Genomic DNA, 14773 nt, shown 5'->3' on the forward strand with positions numbered 1-14773 from the left:
GACAGGAAGTGGTTTTCTTAGCAGGCCTAAGAGTGAGACAGGAAGTGTTGCTAGTGTGACAGGAAATGTAACTGTCACTGAACACAACAGGCAGGTATATAGGTTCAACTGACTACCTTGTCCATTTTATTGGCAAAATCTAGTTTTGACAATGTGATATTGTCATGATAATCATAGGCATGTTTACGAAACACAACCATACCAGTTTAGTCAAACTTAAATATAGTGTATATGGATTAAATAATATATCAAATCAGATTAACAAAAATTCAAATTAAAGATTTCAAAGCTTTGCTACGAATGCCCTCAAATTGCTCAAGAATAAAAAAAGACAACTAAAACATTGTATAATTGTATAGATTTTGTTGCGTCTGCCTGGGAAATATTCACAAATCTCATGCCTTCATTCAACCTGTGTATTTCAACCTGATTTCCCCACCCACAAATTGTCTGATTTCCTGAATGTTGGACAAGAAATACGCTGAAACTCACAACTACGAGAGCAGAGGACCACAAAGCACTGCATCTTGCATGCTTTTGAACAAGGAGTACCAATTTAGCTAAGCCAAAATAAAAAAGGAATATTTGGACCATAGATTTGTCAACAGTAGACCAGTGGGAGATTTAGGACAAGAAATGCACTACTTTCAATAAACAAGTCCTAAGTGAACAGACAATGTTTTGAAATTGATGATTTGCAAAACTATATGAGGAAGTAGCCAAAAAGCAGCGTGAGTGGAGGATGAGATCTGGAGCTTTGGGGAAAACCGATACTTGAAGTCGTGGAAGAGAAAAAGAGAGATCCAAAAATATCTTTGAAAGCCTCTAAAACCTGTAAGTGCTGAGGGGGCATACTTCACATTCCACAAAAAGCATCCAGAGCCCTGAAAACTTGCTGAGAGTTCACACAAGAGACAACCATTAAATCAAGATGGGTACAAACAAGGAGCCAAGTGCTGAGCAGTCAACTCCACAGATTGAAGAGGAGATGGAACAGTCCCCTGAGCAGAACGGTCCAGTTGAGAATGAACCACAGCAACCAGAGGATGGTAAGCTACTCAACACTTACAAGTGGCACACCGGGGCCAAGACTGAGACAGTTGCACAGGGGACTATTGAGAGACTAGAGAAGGGAGCTTCCAACAAATGGAGTAAAATGCAGAGTTGGCGCAAAGCTCTGAGTGAAGAAGCTGGGGAAAAGAGCTCGACTGCACATCGAGGGGCCGAAAGCCCCTCAAAACCAGACAAGCCTACAACTTCAAGGAAAAATCCTTTCCGCAGAGCTCTTTCTGAGCCACCAGGGTCCCTCCTGTCTTCGGTCTTGCCCTCTCCTTCAGCATCAGGGTCCACTGTCCAGGACACGACACAGAAGGGTAAAATAAGAAAGTATCTACAAACAGTTTCACAGAAGTTCAAGAGGCCTCGTCTGCAGAGTACCCCCATTGTAGAGCAAGGTAAAAGCTTTATATTAACTATTAAACACAAAAAAACAAGCTTCTACGGTGTAAAAAAATCAAGTTGAAACCATTAAAATTACCTCTACTGTGGGACAGTTTAAACAACTTTCCAAGAGATTAGAATCAAGCAGATCAATTGTCAGTAACTGCCGCTTAAATTAAGAGACCCACAACAGGATGTGCGAGATGGAATAGTAAACAACAAAATAACGGTACAACAAAAAAATGGTTGCAATTCTAGAGCAAAGGGTAATCTACTTTTTTCCCCAATTATTTAATACCTCTGCGCCAGGTTGATAATGTCTTATAGAGATATTTTTCATCATTTTGGAGGCTCTGTCATTGCTATATTTATTTTAACTGATTGGGGCTGACAAGCCTCTTGTTTATCGGGAAAGGAGGAAGCAGGAAGCGTGTAAATAATTTGAATTAAACAAAACACAACATAAAACTGCTTTCCAGCATACCAAAAGCACACTCATAAACACTGACGTGCGTACACACACAGTGGCTACGTGCATCTCTTCCTCTTTCTCGAACTGGCATCCCCGGCTCCTCTTTATCCCTCTCCCGGCTGATTGTGCTGATTCAGCGCCGGCCATCCATCATTACGGCCCGGCCACTGCATGATAATAAAGCACAACAAACAGCGTGCTGTTTCTACAGATGCAGTTGAAAATGTATGTAAGCACAAACGCAACATGTCAAGCAGAATTATCTTTTAATTTGTGGATTAACTGTATAAAAGGAGCTTCAGGTGTTCGTGCTTCTCATCTGAGTTGATATCAGACACTAATAAAGAAGATCTGTGGAGCTCTCGTAACTGTGTATATATCTGCTATTTTTTATTTTACAATCAGACAATTATTTCCTTTTAAAGCAGCTTGTTAACGGCAAAGTTTAAGCTCTTATTTTAGTGCAGCAGTTGATTGACTGGTGAGGGGTGACGCCTCACTGCTGCCGTGACACATTTAGGACGGATTACTCCTTTTACACCTCAAATGTGATGAATGTGTTTTTGACCACATTCGTATGTGGTTTCTGTGATCCAATTACAAAATATTTTAGACCCCCTTTTTGTGGAGTTAATGTAGTTTTGATGAAACTGTGATTTCCATTTTACAGCATGCTTTGCATGGGACATGAATAGAGTAAATGTTAAAATTAAATGCTATTTTATTTTTTTTTGTGCCAGATGAATATAAAACTTGTTAGTGTTTAACGTTTTGTATGTTGAGATTTAGAAGAGTTTCTGTTATGTTGGAGTTTTGGGGGGTTACCATTATGGTGAAGAGTGGAGCTTGAGCTAATAATGAGGACAGGTAAATGCTTCACACAAATTTGTTTACTTGATTCATCAAACAATCGCTCTGCTCAACATAATATAGCTACTAAATTACACTTTGTAGTGCTACTACAAACTAGCATGCATTTAGCATGCTAACATTCATTTTCACTAGCTCATATGTAGAGAAATCAATGATATGTATTTGAGTTACGTTAACATGTCTTATTTTGTTGGGTTTACCCAATTCAACTAGGTTCTTTCTACACAAAGTATTGTGTTGAGATTACATAGTAATTTTAAGTTAAGAAATCTCATTTAAAACATGAAGAACCACTGTCCACAATTGAATCAAGTTCAGCCAAAGAGCTATTTTTTAGTGCATTCTGGGAACTAAAAATGGTTAGTTAGTTGAAATTATCATTACCCCAATGCGAAAATTTATATAATATTTAAATTGTAAAGTATTTATTCGTCATATTGGAACACCCTTTGTAATGCTTATTATTTTCTCTTATCTTAATTTAAAGTATCATTGTACAACAGCATCTTTTTTAATGTAATAAAGTGTTACAGTAAAGAGAATCATCAGAAAACAATGGGAATAATAAAAGTTAAATGTTAGGATGCATTATGGTACTGAGAATTGGGGGTAAAGTGTACTAAAATAATATCACAATGTAATCTTCTTAATGGTCCTAAATGTAGGCCTTGTTTTGTTTATTTAAAATGTTCGGACATGATATGTAGCATATTTTTATATGTAATAGGTCATTTCAACTGAAATGTAATTTTTTAACGTTTTTATTTCATGAGGAGACAAAGACAAGTGCGAGTCTGAGGTCCAAGAGCCTGTTCGGCTCCCCTGGGCCCCCCAACAAGACGTTCCCGTTTGGGATATTAGCAACTGTTTTCTACAAGATGGACAGATCCTTATTCCACGTGAGGAAGAGGTAATGGACACTTTTTAACAATGCTAACTGATGACACCATTATTCTTATTCTTATGTGTACTTAATTTAGGTCAACATTTGCCAATTAAAACACAATTGATAAATCTTTGACTTTATCTCAGCCTATGATGCGGGTACAGAACCGGGCCAGCAGTTGTATCTCGAGCCTTAGTCTTCAGAACATCAGTGGAAGTCACCCTGGTCAGTATTACTATCTGTCTGCTTTCTTACATTGATCTTTACTGAATAAAGAGTTGGGGTCTTGACATTTAACAAGATGTGTTTTAAAGCATGGTTTTAGAATAATACAAATTCAGATATATTAAAGCACACTAAATACAAACAAGCACAAAGTTTGAAGATCATTGGGGGATTGCAGTACATGGCATTGAAGATATGGCCCTCTGTATTCTAACAATTTACAAGTTGGAGATGGCATTGAGAGATGTGAGGCATCCTCTTCCTCTATCTAGCCGATGGCTGACTGCCAGTGATTAGATACAGTACTCAATACCATATTTACAGAGGAAATGGCTGACGTGGTTATTTGTGCGAGAGCTTGTAAAATTGCTTCCTTTGAATTTTGGAAGATAGCATCACAACTGGGTGTTCCATAGCAGAGAATGACTAAAGCTGATGGGGTGTGCTGTCTAGTTTGCTCAACATAAGCATGCTCAAGTTAAAAGAAAAAGGCCATGAAAGGGCATTTAGGAATCTAATCTTCTGAAAGGAAAATTACCTTATTCTAAGTTACTTCAAAGTATGGGTTTCAGGCGATGGATTATGTGTGGAGGTGCATTAGGTAAGAGAAATTATCTCTTTCATAAATATTAATTTCTTAAATGATTGAATCAGTTGATTTTGTTAGATAGTATAATGCTTGTAAAATACAATTCGAATAATGCAGGGCCATCATTTGCCTTCAAGCCTTCTAGGAATACCGTTATACGTGGTGGGTAGAAATGTAGATCTGGTAATAGTTGGGAAGACCATGGAATAGACATTTAACGTTTGGTGTTCATGGAACCACTCTTCATTTTGTTAAAGAGATAGTTCACCTAAAATGAGAATAAGTGCTGTAAACGATAACAGACTGTACATTTTGGGGTGAACTATCCCTTTAAGCAGTACATATGAAGGTATAATCATCTTGGTATATGAGAATATTGGTATGGAATAGAGTTAGCTGCGCATGATATACTTTACCTGGTCCTGTAAAAGCTGTATATTCCTTGGCTGCCGAAACAACATCAAACGATTTAAATTCTCATAAAAACAAGGACTGACCATACCATTATGGATAAAACTTAACTCAGACTGGATGTGGGAAAAAGTTGAAAGACTCTTTGAAAGAATGTGATGTGTCTGTCTATACATATCATATCAGAAAGTTTCAAGCAATGGTACTCTTTGCAAATGTGGTTTGTCCATGTTTGTCAGAGGTTGTATTTATTATTGAAACTATTACCTTATACAGTTTTTTTTTTTACCAATACAACTGTGAGACACACTATTCCAGCTATTTTTTATTTCATTTATTTACTGAAAATGCTAGCATCTATATGGCCAACCTTTATAATCAAGTAGATGGCTTTCACCAGATTTGGTCCAGAAATCGGGACCACATCCTCTGCATGATGCAGCTTGTCTTTATTGGTCTTCCAACTTTCATAAAGGTACTCAGATGAGTGAAAACAAAACCAAGTACACCACTAGAAGATATTTCCTTTCTGTGCTGTATAAATGCAACTCAACGACATAACTTCACAGTTATATTTTCCGTTAAATTACAATATTGATCTGATGCGCAAATGGTGGAAGGAAATGACTATGCTTCCTGTCATGGTCCACAGAATCTGCGATTGCGTTGAGCTTAAACTGTCATCATATGCATAAATGGTCAACAACAGTATTATGGATATCTGTTTAAAGAAAGGAACAAACAACACCTTTTTTAATGTGCCCCAAGCATCCTATTGTGTACTCCAGGAACAGTCTTGCAGGAATGTCAGCGAACGGTCCTCAGCAAACTGCATGGCAATCAAATACTGTCTTAAGTAGATTTTAAGTTCTCAAATGACGCACTGTACACTGGGCACTTACACTATGCACTATTTTCAACAGGTAGTATCAATGAAACATTAACAGAAGCTAACCAAACAGAAGCATTTGACATTTTTCAGGTGAAGGAAGGGGCGCTGTGCTTATGCTTATGGGTCGTTGACAAATAAGATTGTCCAAAGTGTTGAAAATAAGAAATCTTTTAAAATCTAGTTTAAAAGATTTGTCAAGTTCTTTGAAATGTAATCTTTGTGTCCAATCTGATTTCATAAATGTTTAAAATCCTAGTATTTTCTAGAATTTATTTAAAAAATGGCATGTGGTGTAACCACAAAGTAAAAAGTATTATAAAACTTTCTTTGCACCTTGGATACATGAAAGTATGAACAGCTTAATCGTTAATAATAAATTAAAAAAAATATCAAACACATTTTTCTAGAAAAAAAAACCTATTTTTAAAATAAATGGTTTTCTCACGGTTACACCACATGACATGAACAAAATGATAAAAAAAAATCTAAATAAATATCTGATTTATTTATCATATTTTAAAACAATTTTTATTTATTTATTTTTATGAAATGACAATAAAATATTATTCTGCAGTAGTCATGCCAACATTTTTTTTTTTTTTTCAGGAATTGCAGATTTTAATGAGACTTTGATTTCTTTTTTTTTTCTTTTTTTACTGTTTCTGGAAACCACTTTTATAAATGTTTTCATCAATATGACTTCAAACTCAGAAATTGGATATATGACCATTATAGAAGAGGTGTAGGCTATTTAATTAAAAGTTTTGTTTGAATTGCATTTTTTTATGTAGTTTTGATTTAATAGATCTGGACACCTCACCTCACTTACCATTACACATGAATATGCACCTGTTACCCTTTGTGTTTGTAATTTATGATGAATTTTGTTATTTTGGTCATGAAAAAGGTTTTCTCTCTCGATCGTTCAATGTAAAAAATGTCGGTAAAAGACTGTAAACATGCTACAGTAAAAAACCTTAATTGTAAACGTGTAGTTTCCTTAAAATAAATGGTACAACATTTTTATATATTTAAAAAGACAATACATGTAGTTTTATGGAAATAATTGTAAAAAAAAAAAATGTTTAGAGGAAAAAAAAATCAGATTTTCCCGTACAATTAACGATAAAAATATATAACATGTTTAAGAAGAGACTAAGTTTTTTTGCAGTAAATTATTGTTAAAATTACAGTAAAAAACAATGATCGGGCGTTCCCAGAATTCCCTGCTTAACCTAATGATATGTTTCTTCTTATTTTTAATATCAGTTATGTACATTGGGGTGTTCTGCGTTATATTTGATGTAGTTTAGTTCATGTTTATTGTAGAATTTCAATTTCACATGTGTTATACTGATGGTGTTTAGTGTATGTGTGAGTGACACTGAGTGCTGTCTCTACAGTTTATTGGTCATTGCTCCTAGAAGGGCCATTAATAATTAACTTCATGTCATCATGCCCTTCTGTAATTACTACAGTGATTAACAATATATTATAAAGTAAAAAGCTGATTTTTACAGTTTCAGAAGGTTACTATCAAGTTTATCATTTAATAATATAAACAATGATAATGCACCGTAAAATATACAGGCATCAAAATTACTTCCCGTAAAGCCTGAAACATGGTTACCGTATTTTTTACAGTGAATTTCTGGCAACCAAAGCTGCCATTTAAATTTAACAGGATTTTTTTTACAGTGTTTACTCACTGTCACACACATGCATTTTTTTCGTACTTCCTGTAACCGAACTAATAACAGAATGTGGGCAGTTTCTAGGAAGGATACTTAAACAGAGGTGCAAAAAGTTGTGCTACACACAAAGGCGTTTTAGTATTAAACCTGCTGTAATGTATATTTGGCACAGCAATATCTTACCTTCTGTTCTCTTCTTTTTAAAGAAAGACTAAATAAACTCTCTACCTGTTCTCTTGGCCATTTTTGAAAGTCTGTGAAACTTTTGAAAACTTGCAACTTCTTCACTGGCGTAAGTTTCATGTGAACACTTGATAGGACAAGTCAACTTATCGTCGTTAAACTCCGGCATACCTGTTTGCCGGTGTTTTCAGAAAACCGGCACCTTTCCACAGTGGAGTGAGAGGTTCCGCGCTCTTGGTTGACAGATTGTGCAAATAAAGCATCACATGGGTAGAATATTTCCAAACTGTGCATCAACTTCAAAAGTGTTGAAATCTAATTCTGATTGGCTAATCCCCATTTTCTCTTATTTATCAAACGTAGAGAATTAAATATTTTACTTGCATGATTAATTCTAAGTAAAACATGACAAAATTGATCTTAAGGGGATGGTACGGGGGTATGGTGGTTCTCAAGTGGGATGGTTTTTGGTATTTCTTGCAAAAGGGGGGGTGGCATCCCCTTGTATCCCCCCTCAAATTAAGCCCTGCCAATGCTTGTATCTCAAATAAATAATTCACTCACATTTGCAAGGTGCTGTCATCACATACTGTAAGTTTTGGTAGTTGCCACATTCATCACTAATTACAATTGTTTTGTCAGGACAATTTCATGGCCAGAATATATGGTATATTTTCAATATTAATTATATAAATAAAAGTACAACAAGCATTATATAAACTAGAAGATATGTACATGTGATATAGCCAATTGTAATGAGAAAAGCACATGTATGGAACATGCTCAGTCAACATACAGAGCAAAAACAGGCACTCATGATGTGCAGTAGGGTACTTAAGCAAGAAGCTCATAACAAGAAGGCTAAGTGTGCTATTATTACATTATTTTGTTTGTTGGAAATGTACACTTTCTAAAAATAAAAGTTATTTTTAAAAAATGTTATAAGTTGCTAGGTTTCCACCATTATAAAGAAGTCAGATGGTCTAGAAAATAATGGTGGCAAGCTGAAATTATGTAAGATACAAGTCCATTGGTTGGAGATAATCAGGTTGAGCTATTTATGGACTCAGAAGAGATAACAGAAGTGTATAAAGCTGAAAGTGTGAAACAGTGAAGCCAGAACAGACAGCTGGCCTTCTCAGGTTTATTGGTTGCTCAATAAACCTTTACCTTTGACATCTGGAACCCCTGGCTCTGAGAGATTTCTTGCAAAGAGGGAAAGAATCTTCTCCACAACAATAACCCCCATCCTTCCACTACATAGGGCAAATCACGACCACTGAGTGTTCAACATTCCACACTACATATTACATTATCTGGGTACTTGTAGTACTCTTCATCTTGTTGCATTTTTCAGTGAACACACTACATACACTACAAAATGGTGTAGTGTACAAGTATGCAATTTGGGAAGCAGCTTTAATTATTAAAATGTAGAGACACAAAAAAGGAATACCTGGGTATCAAAAAGTAAGCATTTAATACAGAAAGTGTTCCCTTTTTCTCTTTAGAGTTAAACCCAGATCCTGTTGTCACGTCAAGTGGTAGCAAAATAAAAGGGCAAGATGGCGGTGTCAAAGTGAGTATACATTAGTGGGCCTAAAGCATAAGAACAAATCTGAAACTCTTTTTGTATCAATTAAATGCATGTATAAATATACTGTACCTATTTAAATATTTAATAATAATCAGTTTATCTCTTTAATCCCATTCTTTCCTTGCGACTCCTTTTCTCTCATTTTCTCTTTTGTGCTGCCAGAACTTAATCAAGCGCCGCTTACAGGGTGAGGATAGACGAAAAAGCAACACACAGCTTAATACTGCAGGACTAAGTAATGCTGGAAGGTGGGACAACATTTTCATAATACGTTGACCAAAATTCAATCAGTATCGCTTTCTAATCTCTCTTTGGACAAGCTTATTATCTGTTGGATTGATATGCTACTCGGTGACATTCCCAATCTTTCTCAATCTCTACCAAGGTATGGTTCCAAGGAATCTTTATCCATTCCTGTCAGTGCTGCAAAAAGCCTGGATCTTAGTGCAGACCAGACCACTGTCATCAGGCCAGTCCATAGCTCTATTCTAGGCGAGAAGTACTGTTTTCAGGTAGATTTTTCTGTTGCCTCCATATTAAAGCTAAAGTGTGTAATTTCTGCACCGCTAGCACCACTGAACTGAATTGCCAAAATAAACATTTATTTTCAAACAACTTTTCTAAATATGCCCCCATCTTCGATTTATTGTACAAACAGATAGTCCCACCCCCAAATCGTGCCATTGATTGAGTTAATATTATTGTGTAGGTATGGACGGTTCGCTCAAAACAGAGGAATTTTGTGGCGCCACAGAGACATAGTGTTTACGGTTTTTGAAAACATTTACCTAAAATTGGCTTACAGTTGTCTCTGCATATTTAAGCTGGTATCGGAGAAAGGATTTTAACACAGAAAAAGTTACACATTTTAGCTTTTAAGTGTAAACCATGTCAATTTTCAGATCCTTATCTGAATCCCTAATCTTAAACAAACCTCTTTTCTGGGTATCCCTTTGTCCAATTGAAAGGTCATAAACTCAGAGAATAACCACTGTTTTGGGTGCAGTTCAGCTGCAGAAAGAGACCGCTGGATTGAAGACTTGCGTCGTACTGCTCATCCAAACAAGGTACAAAGATTATTCAACTGAAAAGTCCATCAAAACATGTCATTCTTTGTGTGCTAGTTAGAAACAAATCTCTAATTTGGTTTTATATTGTCTTGCTTTTGTGTCCTATTTAGGACAACTGTGAGCGCACAGAGAATTCACTGAGCCTTTGGGTTAATGAAGCAAAAGACCTTCTGCCGAAGAAGCGGTATTACTGTGAGCTCCATCTGGATAGGACACTGTTTGCTCGCACCAGTAGCCGGGCTGTGGAGAAGTCCACCCAACGCTCCAGCCAAGCAGGTGATGGAGGATCTGCAGCAACTGGTGCAGGCCATGGTGGTGGTGCTGGGGGTGGTTGCCAGCTATTCTGGGGTGAGTTTTTTGAGCTTGACAACTTGCCCCCTGTCACCCAGATCACCCTGCACCTCTTTAGAGATGAGGACTCCAAGAAGAAGCGCCATTCCAGGGATGACACCATAACACATCCTTTGGGAAGTGTTGCTCTTACTCTGGCAGACATAAAAGGACGGGCCTATCAGGAGAAGTGGTATCCCATCATTCCCTATAAGTCCCCAGGAGCAAGTACAGTGAAGGACCAAGTTGGTTCACAGGCTTTACTTCGTGTCAAGGCCAGATTCCAGAACTTAAAAGTTCTGCCTATCGAGAGGTACAAGGAATTTGCAGAGTATGTCACAGTGGACTATGTGGGTATGTGCAGCAGCCTGGAACCACTCCTTAATGTACGTGAGAAAGAAGAACTAGCAGGGGCACTTGTTCATGTGCTTCAGAGCATTGGGAAAGCCAAGGTGAGTGACAATGCCAGTCATTGTAGAAAACACAAATAGAAATCTTTAGATTTCTAAATGTATCTTGTATGTACAGGAGTTCTTAATTGATCTCGGCAGTGCAGAAGTTCAGCGCTTGGGAGAAAATGAGGCTTTGATTTTCAGAGCGAATACATTGGCCACAAAGGCTATTGATGAATACATGAAATTAGTGGGCCAGAAGTATCTCATTGACACACTTGGTAAGGAACATTGTACTGTATCTCAGCTGTTATAAAACTGCATGTGTAATCTTTTTACCTGTAATATTCTGTTTCATCACATTCACTTACAGGGGACTTTATAGCCAGACTGTACAGTGGAACAGAGAGCTGTGAGGTAGACCCACTGAAATGTTCTGCCTCTGATCTACCAATCAACCAGAGGCATCTAAAAGAGACATGTGGGGAGGTTGTAAAGAGAATCACTGATATGCAAGAGTAAGATAATCCTGATCTAACACACCACAAAATATATATGTCCCATAGACTTTTTGGAAATTTGTGCCATTGGATTGTATTTTCACATGAAGAGATCCAAGTGAACTGCAGCAAAACATTTTCATCACAAAAAAAAAATACACATCTAAGATTGCTGTAATGTAAAATGTGTAAATAGATTGACACTATCTACTTAGCAACCAAATTGAGTGTCATTTGTTATTAGAATGGTAATGTAATACTATAAATCTTTCCCCTCTATGAACAGTTCATTCCCTGCTGAGCTGAATGAGATTTTTTCCAGTTGGGTAACAAATTGTGAAGAACGAGGTCAGACAGATATCGGACACCGTCTCATATCAGCATCACTGTTTCTTCGATTCCTATGCCCAGCCATTCTCAGTCCATCACTCTTCGGCCTCACCCAACCCTATCCAGAGCCAAACACCCTTCGCACACTCACTTTGACAGCCAAGGTCATTCAGAACCTTGCAAACTTCACCTTGTAAGTCTGTGCATAAAGTAAAATTTATGGATATGGTTTAGTCCTTTGTTTTCTGATTTCCATGCAAAGTACCACACATACCATACATCTTTACTTGTTAACTTGCACCAAGACTTAATAATGAAAAGTTTGTTCATTGATAACATGTCCATAAGGAATTAAGTTTTTGTACGGCTTGTTCTCATGTGATAAGAACCATTTTTGTCTTCATCTTATGTTCCACCTCATAGGTTTGGCGAAAAGGAAGAGTACATGCTCTTTATGAATGAGTTTCTAGAACAACACTGGGACACAATGCGAGAATACTTACAGAGGGTATCTGATCCAGAGAGTGAAATGGTCATGGCTCGATTTGATGGCTATGTAGACCTGCCCCTTCGTCTAGCAGTCCTTCAAAATCTACTGGTTGATATTATCTCTGCAATGAAACAGGTAACAAAATCTTCATACCCTCAAAATGACTACGATTAGAACAGCTTGCAATGACTGATGTTTTTCTTCCAAAATTTCACATTAAACAACATATTCATGGACAAAAAATATATTGTCTGTAGGACACAATAGACAACTTGCATCCATTGCCTTCAATCCTGAACCAGATCACAGAATTCCTGGGCCCAGATGCTCAACGGATCCCAGTTAGCAGGTGAGGTTATCCCAAGAGAAGCTGTATCAAGCAACTAGCTTGACAACTATTGCCTGTTTGTTCAAAGTCTTTTTGCTTGACTGCAACAAGATTTTCAATTACGAACACACCTCTCACCTGTGTCTTTGTTCTTGCTTAAACAGCATTCATGGAACATCAAAGCCAATGTATATCCCACCAAGAGACCTGCCCAAGTACAGTCCCTTACATAACTCTATGCAGCAGCTTCCGATAGACTCAAAGCCAGGCCTTGGCGTCAAAGAGCGTCAGCGGAAGCAGGTGCAGCGTGCTTTCAGTGTCCCCAACAGACCAGCACGGCATCAGCGTCAACTAGTAAAGAGGCAGGCAAGCAATGAAGAGCTCCCTACACAGTCCCAGGACTACAACCAGGATCAAGGAACTGATCAGCAATTGTCAATTTCATTACCTTGGAATGTGAGTAAACTAGATTATCCCAGACATTTTGGCCAATGTGTCAGTTCCAGAGATATAAATATTTGATTTAATTCACATTTTCTCTACTTGGTGTACAGAGCATAAAACACAAAACTCCGCCAGCACCAGTACCCTGGATTGTAAACAACAACAAGGAGCCATATCAAATGACAGGAAAAGAACAAGAGCAGACAAACTTATTTGACAGGGTGAGTTCTACTCTGTATAATCTAGAAGCAACTGGTTTCATTACCATCAAGTTTATTTGAAAATGTAATGTGTATAATTAAACATGGTAATATACTGTCTCCTGTAAGAGTAACCAGACTGGTTTACGTACATCTTCTTCCTCTACTTTGTGGTTTGGTCATAAAGTATGTAGAGGAAATGGTGTAATGAAATACCACTGTACTGTATGTTGACAAAGATTTGGTGTCCCACAGCATGCACAAGAGTTGGCTGAGTTGCGTTTAGGTGTGGAGCAGGTTACTGAGCGCGAATTGGAGATGGCCAAGCGGTTAGAAGATTTTATAGTTCAGAGTCAGGATCAGAATGCACAGCTACAAGCAGAGGTCCAGGAACTCCGTAATCTGTTAGTCATTCGAGAGGAACAGCTGGCAAGTGCAACTTTCAGGTAAAGAAAACAGACATTTTTATTTGATTTTAAATGAAGAATAATTTAGCAATGTGTACATTTGTATTTTACTCCTACTTGTTTGTGTAGACTGGGCGTCATTGAAGAGGAGAGGGAGGAAGATGAAAGAAAGTTGAATGTCGCTGTGGCTGCAGTAGAACGTATGAATGTTTTGGTAAGTGATGTGGTTTTCTCCATGGTCCAGTTTTACAAATGCACATGATTCCATCAGGCTTGTGTATAAGTTAATACTCGCATTTGTGCATATGTTAACAGGAGGAGCAGTTTGCTGGATTGCTGAAAGACATGCACCAATTCAATGCAGTTAGTGCAGATGGCATAAGAAAGGCTTACATTAACACCTGATGCAAGACAAAGTATACTGAGGGTGGTGCTAATTGCTGCCATATTCATTGCTTTCAGCTTTTCGATCATTGGTAACACTGTACCTAGCTATCAACAAAAAACATAGGACTACAATTGTTTGAGTAATTAATTTGATCTAAGCCTCAAGTTTAACATTAAATACAAATCTGCATAAGATTTAGTTGTTCTTTTATAGACATGCATAAGAATTTTTGTAACTGTGTTTTGTACTTTTTTTGTATTTTCTCAATTAAAATGTGTTGTTTACACAACTCAAGTTGATTCATTGCTCTTATTTATTTTATCCTCAATAAGTGTTCCACCAGTCATTATAGCATACAGACCTATAATTTGCAATTTATCTGTTAAATATGTATATGGGATATGGAATGTTCCAGGTCCATTAAAAGTTAAAGGAATAGTTACATTTACGCATTTGGCAGATGCATTTATCCAAAGCGACTTACAGTGCACTTAATACAGGGACAATCCCGCCAGAGCAACCTGGAGTTAAGTGCCTTGCTCAAGGACACAATGCTGGTGGCTGTGGGGATCGAATCAGTGACCTTCTGATTAACAGTTATGTACTTTAGCCCACTATGCCACCACCACTTC

The 14773-nt window shown here is 37.3% G+C and overlaps 1 protein-coding gene across 3 annotated transcripts; it reads left to right on the plus strand.

The window, feature by feature from the left end:
- The first annotated feature begins 508 nt into the window (after nucleotides 1–508).
- rasal3 (RAS protein activator like 3) lies at nucleotides 509–14430 on the plus strand. 3 transcript variants are annotated; one of them, XM_052131185.1, is made up of 18 exons: nucleotides 509–1454; nucleotides 3559–3695; nucleotides 3818–3896; nucleotides 9177–9244; nucleotides 9425–9510; nucleotides 9648–9774; nucleotides 10231–10329; nucleotides 10443–11114; nucleotides 11191–11335; nucleotides 11428–11572; nucleotides 11841–12077; nucleotides 12308–12509; nucleotides 12632–12723; nucleotides 12867–13158; nucleotides 13257–13367; nucleotides 13602–13792; nucleotides 13883–13967; nucleotides 14069–14430. In XM_052131185.1, exons 1-18 carry the CDS (start codon nucleotides 932–934, stop codon nucleotides 14156–14158), a joined length of 3381 nt encoding a protein of 1126 aa, XP_051987145.1. In that variant the 5' UTR covers nucleotides 509–931; the 3' UTR covers nucleotides 14159–14430. The 3 variants fall into 3 exon arrangements, with proteins under 3 accessions (XP_051987145.1, XP_051987146.1, XP_051987147.1); XM_052131186.1 differs by having other exon boundaries at nucleotides 3562–3695; XM_052131187.1 differs by lacking the exons at nucleotides 509–1454; nucleotides 3559–3695; nucleotides 3818–3896 and adding an exon at nucleotides 4320–4497.
- Nucleotides 14431–14773: the final 343 nt, after the last annotated feature.

The sequence above is a fragment of the Xyrauchen texanus genome, chromosome 7, assembly GCF_025860055.1.
Source record: "Xyrauchen texanus isolate HMW12.3.18 chromosome 7, RBS_HiC_50CHRs, whole genome shotgun sequence".
Classification (NCBI taxonomy): Eukaryota; Metazoa; Chordata; class Actinopteri; order Cypriniformes; family Catostomidae; genus Xyrauchen; species Xyrauchen texanus.